Source organism: Salmo salar, chromosome 02 (assembly GCF_965601325.2).
Source record: "Salmo salar chromosome 02, fSalSal1, whole genome shotgun sequence".
Lineage (NCBI taxonomy): Eukaryota > Metazoa > Chordata > Actinopteri > Salmoniformes > Salmonidae > Salmo > Salmo salar.
This window is the reverse complement of record NC_138292.1, coordinates 42,793,368-42,809,875: the sequence shown is the minus strand read 5'-3', so window position 1 is coordinate 42,809,875 and position 16,508 is coordinate 42,793,368. Positions and strand designations below refer to the sequence as shown.

General features: G+C 41.7%; 2 protein-coding genes across 3 annotated transcripts; one reads left to right on the top strand and one right to left on the bottom strand.

Annotated features, from left to right (window-relative positions):
• Positions 1-1,607: 1,607 nt before the first annotated feature.
• LOC106583308 (mediator of RNA polymerase II transcription subunit 18) lies at positions 1,608-14,489 on the bottom strand. 2 transcript variants are annotated; one of them, XM_082963254.1, is made up of 3 exons: positions 13,902-14,489; positions 3,308-3,410; positions 1,608-2,593 (listed from the first exon to the last, which is right to left on the bottom strand). In XM_082963254.1, the coding sequence occupies exons 2-3, from the start codon at positions 3,378-3,380 to the stop codon at positions 2,040-2,042; spliced, it is 627 nt and encodes a 208-aa protein (XP_082819380.1). In that variant the 5' UTR covers positions 3,381-3,410; positions 13,902-14,489; the 3' UTR covers positions 1,608-2,039. The 2 variants fall into 2 exon arrangements, with proteins under 2 accessions (XP_082819380.1, XP_014022833.1); XM_014167358.3 differs by lacking the exon at positions 13,902-14,489 and adding an exon at positions 3,673-5,249.
• Positions 6,589-16,429, top strand: cyp4t8 (cytochrome P450, family 4, subfamily T, polypeptide 8). Its single transcript, XM_014167350.3, has 12 exons — positions 6,589-6,879; positions 7,049-7,193; positions 7,305-7,349; positions 7,620-7,747; positions 8,385-8,521; positions 8,917-9,071; positions 9,463-9,569; positions 10,039-10,229; positions 11,906-12,039; positions 14,500-14,564; positions 15,061-15,143; positions 15,738-16,429. The coding sequence occupies exons 1-12, from the start codon at positions 6,688-6,690 to the stop codon at positions 15,913-15,915; spliced, it is 1,560 nt and encodes a 519-aa protein (XP_014022825.1). The 5' UTR covers positions 6,589-6,687; the 3' UTR covers positions 15,916-16,429.
• The last annotated feature ends 79 nt before the right edge of the window (positions 16,430-16,508 follow it).

Here is a 16,508-nt window from a genome sequence, read left to right as displayed (position 1 = left end):
ACCAAGGACCTTCTCCCCGATTGCTCAGTTTGGCCAGACAGCCAGCTCTAGGAAGAGTCTTGGTGGTTCTAAACTTCTTCCATTTAATAATGGAGGAGGCCACTGTGTTCTTGGGGACCTTCAATACTGAATACTATTTTTTGTACCCCTTCCCCAGATCTGTGCCTCAACACAATCCGGTCTCGGAGCTCTACGAACAATTCCTTCGTCCTCATGGCTTGGTTTTTGCTCTGACATGCACCGTCAACTGTGGGACCTTGTATAGACAGGTGTGTGCCCTTCCAAATCATGTCCAATCAATTGAATTTACCACAGGTGCTCAAATCAAGTTGTAGAATCATCTCAAGGATGGACCTGAGCTCAATTTCAAGTCTCATAGCAAAGGGTCTGAAAACAAAATGTGTATCAATAAAATGTACCAAAATTTCGAAAAACCTGTTTTCGCTTTGTCATGCTGAGGTAGTGTGTACACTGAGGAAAACATTTATTTAATCAGTTTTAGAATAAGGCTGTAACGTAACAAAATGTGGAAATAGTGAATGGGTCTGAATACTTTCCCGAATGCACTGTATATGGGAGGGCATCAGCAGAAAACTGATCTCTAGCCCAGAATGGAGATGATACAATGAAGACAAGACCATTTTGAAATAACTGTAGATTAAACAACCGGAGGCCTCAAGTCTTGTACATACAAGAGCCTCCCTCCGCTCAGGTTGCCATTGAGGTACTAATGGGTTAAGAGAAATGAGAGGGGAAGGGAAATCAATGCTTTTGTGAGAAGAAGAAAGGGAAAGCTTTCACAGGTATATGTATAATTAAGCAATTGAAAAAGCTAATTAGAGTTGTGGGATGAGATGTGCAGATCTCGTGGCTAATTATTACCATGGCAACCACGGCTCCTGTGTAGATGATCGAGGTGCAGATATAACTGGCTCTAACCAGAAAGGCCGGGTTTTTACAAATAGAGTAGGAGAGCTCCCTAGTGGCAAACAATGGAAATGGCACCTGTCAACAGGGTCACATGTAGAAGACAAACTTTGGGGAATGTTGCAGACATATCTGTTATTAATAGAGCTGGAATGATGGGGCGGCAGGTATGAGAGCTGGAATGATGTGGCGGCAGGTATGGGCGTTGGGCCAGTAACCGAAAGGTCGCTGGTTTGATTCCCCGAGCCGGTGGAAAAATCTGTCGATGTGTCCTTAGGCAAGGCATACCCAATTGTTCATGTAAGTCGCTCTTTTTTTAACTACACAAGTCATTTTACAAATTCTTATTTACAATGACGGCTTACGCTGGCCAAACCCGGACAACGCTGGGCCAATTGTGTTCTGCCCTACGGCACTACCAATCACGGCCGGTTGTGATACAGACTGGAAGCAAACCAGGGTGTCTCTAGTGACACCTTTAGCACTGAGATGCAGTGCCTTAGACCGGTGCACCACTCGGAGCCCCAATGACTTAAAATGTAATGATTCATTATTCTACATGTCAGAACATGTTGTGAATGTAGATTAGAACAAACTGGCCTGTCTGAACATTCCACAATGTTGTGTACTGCTGCACAACGCATCTGTTGAGTGCTGCAAACCAAGAGGACACAGTTGAGTTGAGAAAAATCATGTTTAATAAACACTATAGCTGTGCATTTCTGGAAACATCTCCAACACAGAACAAAGCACTGTCAGCGTCACACAAAACCAATGTGCTAAGTGTTCAGCACTGAATAGAAACATTGTTATTTATTGACTCGTTCAAAGCCTCATTTGTCACATCGTCCATGTTGGCTGTGTCAATCCTCCTGTGAAGTCCTTTTCAAACACTACTAACATCCTAATGACAGGTGGTCCTTCTCCAAATGTACGAGATACACATCAAGATTGTCTCTGTTAATGAACTCCAGGTCTCACAAAGGACTGTGGGAAAGAGCTTTCTTATAGGAATCATACAAAACTAAGTCCCATGTAAATAAAATGCATTTTAATAAAAACTCCACTTTGTCCATGACTGCCAACAGAGGCTCATCTTAACACACCCCTTCTTACATGTGTCTCTTTGGGTCAATCTTCTCCAAGTGAACCAGGGGCTTGAGCTGCTCAGCGAAGCTGCGCATTTCCTCCGACATGGTATCCTGGCCCGCGGGGGCCAACACACTGAGCTCCACCAGGTAGGAGAGTGACAGCGGCTCCGTGTTCTCTGTATTCCCAGGGACCAGGATGCGTGACAGTTTACTCACCACCACTTTGAGCACGCCTCTACGGAAAATGTGGCCCTTGGCTACGAACTCGTGGTCCATGCGGAAGCCCATTTCATTGAGGAAGTCGGGCAGGCTGTGCGAGGCGGCCACATCAACACAGTTGCGAACCAGCGCGTGGCGGGACTTGTCACCCACCTCCGGCTGGCCCAGGTAGCGCAGGTGCCAGGGAACTGTTGGGTGGGAGAGGGAGCGGCGGGCGCGCAGCAGGAACGGGTTGCCCTGCTGGCCCTTCAGGAGGTAGACCAGCTCATGGTCGGCGAACGTCTCGGGTTCCATGTTGTCACAAAGGCCCCGGAGGCGGTGCAATAGGCTTTCGAGGGCCTGGTCCAAGACGCTGCCTTGAATGGCGACATGACAGAACAGTGTCATCAATGTTACATTTACAAGCGTAACTTGTCATTTGGACTTTTTAAGAGTGAATTGAAATGCCAATTCAGAAACGTAAAAGGCCTCAATGGAAACAGACTGTACTTTTCAATTATTGAAAAAATTATTGCACAGGAGCTGGTATGGGGTCTTCACCTTAACATATTGTAACGACCCTGGGTTTATAAACACGGATATCGACTCTGCCGCTCGAGCATGCTTTTGCGGCACAGTCGATAGCTCGCTGGACTTCGGGCTAGAAGGTTGAGGGTTCGAGACCTGCTCCCTGCCTGTGTCATTACATTGGTGTCAGAAGTGGGATCGGACCTTGCATCCACGACAGTGCGTGTGCTTGGCCAGTGTGTGCGTTCCTACAAGACGTAGAGTCGCAAGCTAGCGTGAGGACGCGCTCTTTGAAAGGAGGGAGTAGTGTAACGACCCTGGGTTTATAAGCGGGGACATCAACTCTGCCGCATGAGCATGCTTTTGGGGCACAGTCGATAGCGCGCTGGACTTCGCGCGCTAGAAGGTTGAGGGTTCGAGACCTGCTCCCTGCCTGTTTCATTACAATATTTATATTCAATATGATCTGGATGTTTTTTCCAAGACCCCTAAAAGAACCAACCACGCTTCAGACACCCAAATACAGAATGGAGACGCTAGAATTTCGACCTAGGCAGACTCACCTTGCAGCAGGTACTCCATCATGTTGATTGTGCCCCCCGTGATGGGCAGCACTGACACTGGTGGGGCCTCCATCACTCGTCAGTGTCAGACAGGTAACGTTAACTAGATCAATGGGAAAAATGAAAACACTTCGTGTTACAGACTAACGGTGACTATAAACATTTTTTTTCATGAATACATCTCTAACCTATCCAACTTTCCTGACTGGCTAAGTTAGCAGGCTAGTTAGAGCTAGTTTAGACAGAATTGTATTCAAAGTTAACTAGCCAGTTAGCTAGCCAGCCAAATAAACTACAGACAGAAAGTGTTACAACTCACCCGAAAGATAGTTACTGAGAAATAATGTGAAATGCACTATACTTGCCTTATGTTTGGCCTGAAACTGCCGCGTATCTGCTTCTTCCTTCCCAAACTGCACTGCACCAACTCAAGCTAACTTGCAACCCAGCTAACGTTAGCTCAAAGCTAAATAAGGTTAAATTGAAACTAGCTAGCTAGGCAGCTACAAACAAACGTTCAAAAGCAACCGCTACACAGATGCCACTATCAGCAGTGACGGAACAGACTTGATTGAGCCCATGTGATGGAGAGAATAGCTAGTTAGTTATCAAGCGTTTCACCCAGATCCGCGCATGCACATTGCGCAGCGGTTTGGAGCATGGGGCATTCAAGAACGGAAACGTTGTAGAGTGTTCTGAAAGCAACTCAGTGGCTCGATGATGAGTTCAAAATGTCACATTTCAGCAACTTGTTTACAATTATGTCACAAATTACTTGTATAGACATCTAAATACACAGGCTTTATGCTTTTTGAGATATAGAGCAGACTTTCTTAATTTTTTTTTTTTTTTTTACAGTGGTTTATACTGTGCCAGGTATGCGGTATGCGAAGAGGACTTGAAGATTCTACAACAGATTGAGAAAAACAATAAGTACAATAGCATTACATGAAAGTACTGTTTATAAGGTGTTTATGGATGAATAAATTATGGATTGATGATTGAAATAGTTATCCATTTCTCTTACGCCTATAGAAAACAATAACAACATAATGTTAATTCAGCTTCATAAATAGTCTAAACAAATCACTCAATGCATGTCCAGTTTGATTAAACTGATTAGCAGGTTTTCAGCGTCCAAAGAGACATTTGAATATTGAAATTGAATTCAATCAATGAGTATTCGAAAACATATTTTTTTACATTTCTGTGGTACATCTGTATACTAATTGTTTGGCTGTATAACAGTGTACAATAAGGTTAAACACTGTATAGCCTTATGAATTTTCAATAAAGGCCAATACATATGTGAGAATTCTAACCCCCAGGTAGATTCACTCAGCTAAGTATTGAGCGATATTAATGTTTTTGTAAATTTCAGACACTTACCTGATGTTGGAAATGAGGCCCAAACCATAAATACAATAATTATGGAGGAGGTAGCGATAATGATTACAATAAACAATATTGAGGCAGATTACTTTAGCATTGTATTTAAAACAACTACAAGTAATCTGCTCTAAAATGTGTAGGCTACAGGCTTAACTGCCACTTAATGTTTGTAATTTAAAGCTATAGGAAATTAAGCTGAAGTTACAAATCTAACAGTTGACTCAGTATGAAACAGAAATAAGAAATAATGCTTTACATAAACATTTACGAACACCTCCCATACAGATGTTTCCTCAGAACCAATGGCATAGGCTGTGGTGTAGGTGTCAGTGACACAAAATTGGGTCCTTGACTAATGTGATCTGCATCTCCATTTTCCATCAGTGGGTTTGCATGCAGCTTCTTGCAAGGCGTTATCACCAAAGGCAAAAGCTGATGTGTTAATCAAGAGCATGTCATTAGTCACTAGGCTTATCAGCCTTCATTGGAAATGTTGGTTCCATTGCGTTGCAATTGCTGTTAGATTTTTCTATATATTTTTTTTATTTCACCTTTATTTAACCAGGTAAGCTAGTTGAGAACAAGTTCTCATTTACAACTGCGACCTGGCCAAGATAAAGCAAAGCAGTGCGACAGAAACAACAACACAGAGTTACACATGGAATAAAGAAGCGTACAGTCAATAACACAATAGAAAAAAATAATGTCTATATACAGTGTGTGCAAATGGCGTGAGGAGGTAAGGCAATAAATAGGCCATAGTAGCGAAGTAATTACAATTTAGCAGATTAACACTGAAGTGATAGATGAGCAGATGATGATATGCAAGTAGTGATACTGGTGTGCAAAAGAGCAGAAAAGTAAATAAAAACAATATGGGGATGAGGTAGGTAGATTGGGTGGGCTATTTACAGATGGACTATGTACAGCTGCAGCAATCGGTTAGCTGCTCAGATAGCTGATGTTTAAAGTTAGTGAGGGAAATGTAAGTCTCCAGCTTCAGCAATATTTGCAATTCGTTCCAGTCACTGGCACCAGAGAACTGGAAGGAAAGGAGGTGCTGGCTTTGGGGACGACCAGTGAGATATACCTGCTGGAGCGCGTGCTACAGGTGGATGTTGTTATCGTGACCAGTGAGCTGAGGTAAGGCGGAGCTTTACCTAGCATAGACTTATAGATGACCTGGAGCCAGTGGGTCTGGCGACGAATATGTAGCGAGGGCCAGCCGACTAGAGCATACAGGTCGCAGTGATGGGTGGTATAAGGGGCTTTGGTAACAAAACGGATGACACTGTGATAGACTGCATCCAGTTTGCTGAGTAGAGTATTGGAAGCTATTGTGTAGATGACATCGCCGAAGTCGAGGATCGGTAGGATAGTCAGTTTTACTAGGGTAAGTTTGGCGGCGTGAGTGAAGGAGGCTTTGTTGCGAAATAGAAAGCCGATTCTAGATTTGATTTTGGTATAGATACAGTATGTTTCGGCCTAGATTTTGGCCTTTATTTTGTTTTTCAGAGAGGGATAGCCAATCAAAGGGTTAACAGGAAGTCAACATGTGCTACCTAACTACAGTATATAATCTATAGTTATATTATAGTAGAGGTTGATGGCCAATGTCCAACATTTGGTTGTATTTTGTCCAGCAGTATCCTCTTCTTGGTGTTCCCCAAGGTTGTGTGTTCTCCTGATAATATAGCGCTATAATCAGTCATAATAACTGTCAGGGAGAAAAACATGATTCTGATATTTGTAGAGCTGAATATTTGAAGATGTCATGGATTTAAAAATAAACAAGAATTAGATACATGAAGGTAAATAATTGGTAGAGAGTGCTGTGTTATCTCCCACAGGCGGGACTCCGCCCCTAAATGACCTCAAACCACCCACCCTAGTCTCTTCTGCTTCTCCCGGTTATGTCACTCACCAGACCGTCACCTTGTGTTGTAAAAGTTGTCAATGGTAGCCTCGGCAGTTAGACGTCCATTGCAATGGAGTTATTTGAAACGTTGAAAAAAGTGACGCTGGATTCCTATCGCATTCGTCACTTGGTTGCAATATTTAGCTTGGTCTATGTCGTTCTTAAAATCTCTAAGCTTATTGTCAAAAGGAATGAATGGATTCGGGCGCTCGAAACATTCCCAGGACCACCAAAACACTGGCTTTTTGGGCATGTCCGAGAGGTAACGTTCGGTTAAAATGAGAATTTCGTTAAGTGCACATTGAGTGACTGCAAAATTGTTTCCTCCGTGTGCAACTTTGTACCATCAGCTTCAGAGGCAAGTTTCGGTGTCATGATCGTGCATTTGCTGCTTTGTTATATAAGTGCATGTTTTCTCTGTTGTCTTGCAGTTTAAAGAAGATGGGACCGATATGTATAAGGTTGTCAAATGGGGAGAATCGTACCCCCTTGCATTTCAAATGTGGTTTGGTCCATTTGTTTCCTTCCTCAATATTCACCACCCAGATTATGTCAAAACCATCCTGGCATCAACAGGTTGGTCTCTTTGGAACGACAAGACTCACATAATTATTTAAACTAGTTGCATCTATCTATGGAATCTCACTACATGCGATAGAATACCTGTTTCACTCTCTTTTTTAATAGAGCCCAAAGATGACCTTTTATATAGATTTCTAATTCCATGGATAGGTAAGGTTGCATTGTCTTTGCCAAAGTCACATATGCTACAAATATTGAACCAACAAAGTTAGATTCTATGTATTTAACTGCAGATATGTTAAGAATAGGCCTTTTGTAATATTCATCCTTTTGGGTGCAGTTCTGTTTTTCAATAACATTATGACCCATGCCTCTTAGGCAATTATACAGTTATGGTTATAATGTATATTCTTTAGTTCTATTCTTTTGCATGAACGTACAACATAGGTGTTTCTCAGGATGTGCTCTCTCTCTCTCTAGGGGATGGTTTACTGGTGTCTGAAGGTCTGAAATGGTTCCGCCACAGAAGACTCTTGACCCCTGGCTTCCATTACGATGTTTTAAAGCCCTATGTCAAACTGATGGCTGATTCTGCCAAAACTATGCTGGTGCGTTTTGTTAGCTCTACCCTAATTACTGTGTAGATTGACAACCATAGCCGATTTGGGGGGAATTTCTGGATACAAAAAAGCGAATTGCATAAGAGTTAACGTTACATATTCTGCCAACTGTATTAGAATGCTGTATAGTTTGACAACTGTATTTGGAGGGAAATTCTGCATGAACAAGCTAAAGGGGTAATTTAATAAGAGAGTGATTGTAAGGGCTGTTGTCGGAAGTAGACCAAGGTGCAGCGGAGTTGGTGTTCATCTTGAATTTAATAACAACGAAGAGAACACTATACAAAAACAAGAACAACTGACAGCCAAAACAGTCCTGTCAGGTGCAAACACTAACAGAAACAATTACCCACAAAACCCCAAAGGAAAAACATGCACTTATGTGTGACTCCCAATCAACAACAACGAACTTCAGCTGTGCCTGATTGGGAGCCACACACGGCCCAAAACAAAGAAATACAAAAACATAGAAAAAGAACATAGAACGCCCACCCAATGTAACACCCTGGCCTAACCAAAATAAAGAACAAAAACCCCTCTCTATGGCCAGGGCGTTACAGTGATGTACTATATGTCACTGTCCATCTTGTGCAAGTTGACTATGTCTGTCATCTTTCTGTTCCAGGACAAATGGGAGACTCACTCAAAATTCGACGAGTCATTTGAGTTATTTGAGCATGTGAGCCTCATGACACTGGACAGCATTATGAAGTGTGCCTTCAGCTCCAACACTAACTGCCAGACAGTGCAAGGGGGAGAGAGGTTAGTCAGTTAAATGTTTTTAACCACTGCATCATCTGCCATTTACATCTGCCCATGTTGAATATCTTGTCTTGTCAGCGTAAAAGCCCCAACCCAATACTAATGCTTTTCTTTCTTGTTCTTTAACTAGGGCCCAGGGCCCGTATTCGTGAAAGTTTCAGAGTATGACTGCCGATATAGGATCAGATTTCCCTTTTAGATCATAATTAATACGAATATAAAGACAGAGGGGACCTGATCCTAGATCAGCACTCCTACTCAGAGACTTGTTGTGAATACGGGCCCAGAGGTTTTCGGGCCAGATCACATGATCAGGAAAAACCCAAGGCCCTGCCTATCAGCCATGATTGAGAGGAAGTAACTTATACTTTTCTGTTGTTTTTCTCTCGTTTCAGTGGAACCAACTCGTACATCAAGGCTGTGTACGAGCTCAGTGATCTGGTGAATGTCCGCTTCCGGATCTTTCCCTACCACAGCGAGTGGATCTTCCAACTTAGCCCACATGGGTACAAATACAGGAAAGCATGCAATGTTGCACACAGTCATACAGGTGTGTTCTGTGAATGAAGGTTGAAATGATTATCTTAATCCCCTGAAAACATTTAGATGTATGAATTTGACAAAGCAAATATACCCTAAAAAAGCAGCATGTATGCATTTTCCATTGATTATACATCTTGTATTCGTGTACAGCTATAGGCTTAACCATGTTATAACCATGTCATAAGAATGAGCTGTGCTGCTGCTGCCATGTCTGATGCTCTCCCATGATGTGTTTCTCGGGAGTTTTTCCCTAGCCCCCATGCTTCTACATCTGCATTGCTTGCTGTTTGGGGTTTTAGGCTGGGTTTCTGTATCGAACTTTGTGACATCTGTGATGTAAAAAAAGGGCTTTATAAATACATTTGATGTAAAATTTGATTGATGCCTTCTGCTTGTAGAGGAAATCATACGAAAGCGAAAAGAAGCCTTGAAGGACGAAAAGGAACTGGGCAGGATACAGGCTAAGAGAAACCTGGACTTTCTGGATATCCTGCTCTGCGCACGAGTACGTCACAACTCCTCTATTACGCTACTACACTATTATCCACCATTATGCCATTTATGCAGTCATCTAACCAGGTCATTAGTTAAAACGGCTACAATGGCGATGGTATATTATGTCATTGAATGAAGCCAGTTCGAAAAGAAACTCATCGTAGCCTCAAGATCGCAAGTGTGCTGGAGTTGATTTTCTATTCATTATATTCTCTCTCCATGCCACTGGTAACACTATAGCCTGAGTGCCAGTTTGTTTGTGCTATCCAACTCCTTGTCAGTCATTGTCATGCCAAACGCATGGCTTGAAAATAAGCAATGGAGTTGGCAAGAGCACAAACAGATCTGGGACCAGGCTAGTAACACTATAGGTGTGTGAGTTATACCTTTTCCATAAAATGAAGCCAAAAAAATAAAAAAAATATAAAATAAAAAACAACATGCAAGGATCTGATTGTTCCTTATGGTTTTCAATCCAGGACGAGGATCAGCAGGGCCTGTCGGATGAGGCTATCCGAGCGGAGGTGGACACCTTCATGTTCGAGGGCCATGACACCACAGCCAGTGGGATCTCCTGGACCCTGTACAGCCTGGCCTGCAACCCGGAGCACCAGCAAATCTGCAGGGACGAGGTCATCAGCGCCCTGGAGGGGAGGGAAACCATGGAATGGTAGGTTCTACTGTCCAGGACTGTATTCATAAAGCGCCTCAGAGTAGGAATGCTGATCTAGGACCCCCCCCCCCCCCGCCCTTCTTATTCATGATGATTTAAAAGACAAAACTGATCCTAGATCAGCACTCCTACTCTGAAATGCTTTATGAATACAGGGCCTGATTTACTGTCCTAGTCATGTTGTATGTTAGATATGCATTAATTTGGCTGGAGGAGAGTGACATGGAGTGGAAGGCTGTTTTGTCCAAATTTATTGTTCAGAGATATTTATTTTATTTCACCTTTATTTAACCAGGTAGGCAAGTTGAGAACAAGTTCTCATTTACAACTGCGACCTGGCCAAGATAAAGCAAAGCAGTTCGACACATGTAACTGTGTTGTTATACATGGAGTAAAACAAACATACAGTCAATAATACAGTAGAAAAATAAGTCTATATACAACGTGAGCAAATGAGGTGAGATAAGGGAGGTAAAGGCCATGGTGGCGAAGTAAATACAATATAGCAATTAAAACATTGGAATGGTAGATTTGACAGTAGATGAGTGTGCCAAGTAGAAATACTGGAGTGCAAAGGAGCAAAATAAATAAATAAAAAAATACAATAGGGGAAGTGGTAGTTGTTTGGGCTATTTATAGATGGGCTATGTACAGGTATAGTGAACTGCCCTGACAGCTGGTGAGGGAGATAAGTGTTTCCAGTTTCAGAGATTTTTGTAGTTTGTTCCAGTCATTGGCAGCAGAGAACTGGAAGGAGAGGCGGCCAAAGGAGGAATTGGCTTTGGGGGTGACAAGCGAGATATACCTGCTGGAACGCTTGCTACGGGTGGGTGCTGCTATGGTGACCAGCGAGCAGAGATAAGGCGGGACTTTACCTAGCAGGGTCTTGTAGATGACCGGGAGCCAGTGGGTTTGGCGATGAGTATGAAGCGAGGGCCAGCCAACGAGAACGTACAGGTCACAGTGGTGGGTAGTATATGGGGCTTTGGTGACAAAACTGATGGCACAGTGATAGACTGCATCCAATTTGTTGAGTAGGGTGTTGGAGGTATGTATGTTAGATATGCATTTAAGTTTCAAGGTTTTATTTGGTTATTTTACAGTCCGCAGCTACAGTATATATAAATTACTCTTTTGTTACTTCGGGGACCATTTACTGCACTGGGCTAAATCAGGGTCACTCAGAGTGATTCTTGGTGGTCTTAAACAAATCTACTTTGTAACAAAAGTATACACCTCACACACATGGTTATGGGCTTAAAGAAATGAAGACACCTGTACTATGTCAGATATAGAGTTGAAATGTATTACATTTTAAGTTTGCATCCCAATATTACACTTTATATACGTCACAGAAGACTGAAATATAACCAAATTGTTTGACATAGAAACACCAGATAAAAAAAAAATTAAAAAAAAATGAAATGATGAAAAATATTAATAACATTCCACCCATGAGGCCAAAGAGGGTGCCTTTGGTCATTGATTGCAGCTAAGGGCTACACAACAACCAATAGGCTCCATGTTTGGAACTAGTTACCAAAGCCGTTCCTTTATTTTAGATATAGATAGAGTAAAGGAAGGGAAATCAGGTCTGTATTTCCTCTTAGATTGGAGCCACACATGTTTACTAAAAGAGAATTGATATAAAGAAAATGTTCTGTATTCTTCAGGGAAGATCTCAGTAAAATACCGTACACAACCATGTGCATAAAGGAATCCCTCCGCCTCTACCCTCCTGTACCTGGGATGTCCAGGAAGATAACCAAACCCATTACGTTCTTCGATGGGAGGACTGTGCCTGAAGGTAAATGTGTACATTTAAAAAATTTTGCATTGTGATGTACTGAAGGGGACTTTTTTTGTACATTTTATTGGACTGAGGCGAGATAGTGGTAGGAGAGTGGGTCACACAGGCAGTGGGGTCGGAATCAAACCCACGCCGACACTGGTAAGCCATACGGGGGACTTTTTAAATTATAGTTTTAAAGGCACAATGGCTCTGTGCCTTAAAATGAGGCCGTAAGTGGTTGCAATGGAGTCCTCCGTAACCTTTGCCTCAGTCACCGGCTATAACAATTTAAATATTAACTCATGTTTGTTTGTCTCCAGAGCCAGTTCTCCGTATAGCCTTGTGATTATGTCACCAACTAGTTAGTATGTAGAGACTAGCTGGAAGTTGTTTATTCCTCTTTTTTATAAAAAATTATGTATTTCTAGTGTCAGTTTCTTTGACACACATTAAGCCTAGTCCTGGACTAAGTAAAATGTTAATTGCAGGTCCTCCATTTAAAGTGCTTTTTAGTCCAGGACTAGGCTTTATCTCTGTCCTGGAAACAGGCCCCTAGTATTTTTTTATATCAAATGAATTGGTGCTGTTGGAGCATTCTCACCATGTTCTTCTCATTGTGCTTATTACTGCCAAAAACAAAAAGTCTGTCCAGATAGCAGAGGTGTGACCAAGTCATTGTCGTTGTTCTTTTGGGGCGGCAGGGTAGCCTAGTGGTTAGAGTGTTGGACTACTAACCAAAAGGTTGCAAGATCGAATCCCCGAGCTGACAAGGGAAAAAATCTGTCATTCTGTCCCTGAACAAGGCAGTTAACCCACTGTTCCTAGGCCGTCATTGAAAATAAGATTTTGTTCTTAACTGACCTGCCTAGTAAAATAAAAAATAGTTTCACAAGTAAGTCTCAAGTCCTAAACTTTGAGTCATAATGTGCTCTTGTCACGGTTGTCGTAAGGATTTGACCAAAACGCAGCGGGGATATGTATACTCATCTTCTTTTTATTTTGAAGAAGGAGAAACAAATAAATACATATACAAAAAAAGAACAAAACAGTCCTGTCAGGTGCACAAACACTAAACAAGGAACAACTACCCACAAAATCCCACAGAGAAACACCCCTCTTAAATAGGACCTTCAATTAGAAGCAACTAGGAGCAGCTGCTTCCAATTGAAGGTCAACCCCATTAACTAAACATATAACTAGACATACTAGATAAACATAGAAATATACTAACATAGAACATAGCTCAACAAACCCCGAAACACTCTAAACAAACACCCCTCTTAAAACAGAACATAGCCCAACAAACACACCCCTGCCACATCCTGACCAAACTACAATAACAAATAACCCCTTTACTGGTCAGGACGTGACAGCTCTTCACCAAATGTAATACCATTTCATATTTTTAACAAGAGTAATAGTTAGTATATTACATTTACGCAAATCATGAATGCTTTTAAAAATATCTATATTTATTACTTTCCAAATAAACGTTATATTTCCATGGAAATACATGGGTAGCCATAAGAAAGACCCCCCCCCGCCCCCAATAGTTATCGACTATCGAGGATTGCTATGGGGCGCAATCGGGCGATGTAGGCTTGTACACAATCACCCAACCTTACACACACACACACACACACACTCTGTGTGGTTACAGTAGGCTAACATATGTCAATGGTTTTAGGAACAGCAGTAACATCAGGTAGGATTTAGGCTACCAATTGCCTAGCCAGTTGTAGCTCAATCTTGGGTGCAATGATCACGTTCTCGCACTGACTGACTGTGTGGAGGCTCATTGATTTAACATTAGCCTACATGCTACACTAGTAAAATAATAAAATATATAGCTGTCTGCTATATTAGCCACGACTTACCGTTATTTGTGCAGCTTCAAATGTCGAACAAAGTTGGAAATTGTTGCACCTCCGTCTGTAATTTTCTTCCCGCATGTTTTGCAAGTTGCAATCCGTTTTTTGTTGATACAGTGTCGTCTTTATATCCGAAAATAATAATTTGGGGTATTATCTTTCCAAGGGCTCCATCTGAATTCACCCGCCGACGTTCCTCTGCATTGCCACGCACAACTTTTTCTCAGCTGGCACAATTTGATTGGCTGCTGTCCGATTCAAACTGTAATCGTTAAATGAAGAGTTGATGCGCTTTTTTTAATAGCATAATTTTTAACATTTGGGCTTGGGGATGGTATCAAGTCAGGTTGAGTCATAAGGCTCAAGTCCAAGTCAAGTCACGAGTCATTGGTGTTAAAGTCGAGTTGCAAGTCATCATATTTGTGACTCGAGTTCAAGTCATGTGACTCGAGTCCACACCTCTGCCAGATGGTGTCTCTTTCTGCCTCAGCGGATGCATCCTTTTGCAGCATGGACAATATTATCACTCTGTTCATAGGAAACAAAACAGATGTCAAGCACTAACACTGTGGAAATATAATTTCTCTCTCTTTACTCCCTCTAGGTTGTCTTGTTGGAACCAGCATTTTTGGCATTCATAGGAACGCGACCGTTTGGGAGAATCCTAACGTATGCACACCATCTTTATAAACACCATTTTCTCATGAACATTTAACTGGGTTAATATAATTAATGATTAGTAGTAGAAGAAATGCTCGCTTGAACAGCTGAACGAACATGCGTCATAAAATCCTGTGTTTCTGGCCACAGAGGACAAAGGTCTGCAGTGTTGATAGAGGACACAACATGAGGCTGTTGCTGAGTTAGTTTGTAATGAAATCCTTGTGACCTAGCAGTAAGCCCATCGGTCTGATTTTGACTAATCTATCGCTATAAGATTCAGGGAGAGCACAATAGGGAACTGAAACCTGTTTCAAGGCCCCTTTATACAAGCCTGGTGGCAGTTTGTCTCACCAGCCTGGTTTGTTTGTGATGTCTTGCCAACTCATATGGTCATGTTTGCAGTGACTATGAACAAGACAACATATTTGGGACCAGCTGTCTACCTATACAGTCTTTCCCACTGTTTCAATTTACTATTCTATTTTATTTTGTATTCTCGTAGGCATTCGACCCACTCCGATTTCTGCCCGAGAACTCTGCAAAAAGATCACCCCATGCCTTTGTCCCCTTCTCTGCCGGCCCGAGGTTCGTTACCACACCAATGCCACTATTTAAGAGAGCAGCATTGGCAGCAGGATTTGGTTCTCACATTACTAGTCTGGGACTAGGATGGAAGTATAGAGCTACTCATTTACCTGACTGGATTTTGGAGCCCTGCGGTCCCTTGATGCCTGTGACCTAGATTCAACCTAACTATATTAACCCCAATTGTTGTGTCAGAGGGGGACAAATATGTTGTCTAGCATGGTCCCAGATCTGTTTGTATTGTCTTGTTTGGCATGACAATGAAAGTACCAAAATATCACAAACAGATCTGGGATCAGGCTAGATCCCATCCCCCTCTGACACAACAGTAGTTATTATAGGTCTGTGGAGTAGACACAGGCTGAACTCACTTCAAAGAGCTGTAGGTTCTGTCTGATGATATGGTAATGTTTTATTATGTAAAAGAGCTATAAACCTTTGATAGTCTTACTGCATAACTTATTTATTACACAGGGTGAATGTACAGTAGTTCTACAACTAAATGCTTTCAAATGTATAGCCTACTGTGCAGGACTAGCATTGGTGATATGTACAAATAACACTTCACTGACTCAATATCTTCTCCCACTATAGAAACTGCATTGGGCAGAACTTTGCCATGAATGAGATGAAGGTGGTGGTGGCACAGACACTCAAGCGATATCAGCTGACCGAGGACCCAATGAAGAAACCAAAAATGATTCCAAGACTGGTGCTCCGCTCACTCAATGGGATCCATCTGAAAATCAAACCTGTCAATCTTGAACCATAAGGAATGTATAGTTGCACTTGTTTTATCCGGCATAGGCTGTTTATGGAATGTTCATATCAATTTGTTTTTAACATGCTAATTCGCCAGGAAATGGGAAATAAAACAAATGTTAGATTTAAGGAATATTTTGAAAATATTAACTTCTCAAAGCTGTATTCAGAATGTTAATTTAAATATCCATGTAAAGAGAATTTTATAGAATGTCTTCTACAAAGATGAACAACACTAATTTATGTTACTAATATTTTGCCAGCAACTGCCTAAATGTTGTTCGTTTTTCCTTTTGACATATAGCCTATGGTAAGTCAATGTCCCTTTGAAAAGGAATAGACAAAGGTTTGAGTTCTTAATGTTATTCTCAGTATTTCAAATATACGTGTGGCGTAAACCACTCAGGAAATTGTTGGTGTAATCCATTCATTTGCATTCTCTCAAATCAATGTATATTCAAGACAGGTCAGTTGAGAGTATACCTCTGTCCCTTTAAGAACAATAAGAGATTCTTATAACATGATTTCTCATTGTTGTTGTCTATATGGTTTACCTCGCAAGTTTGTATTTTGTATGGTGTTTCCAGCACGCTACCTCAGGTA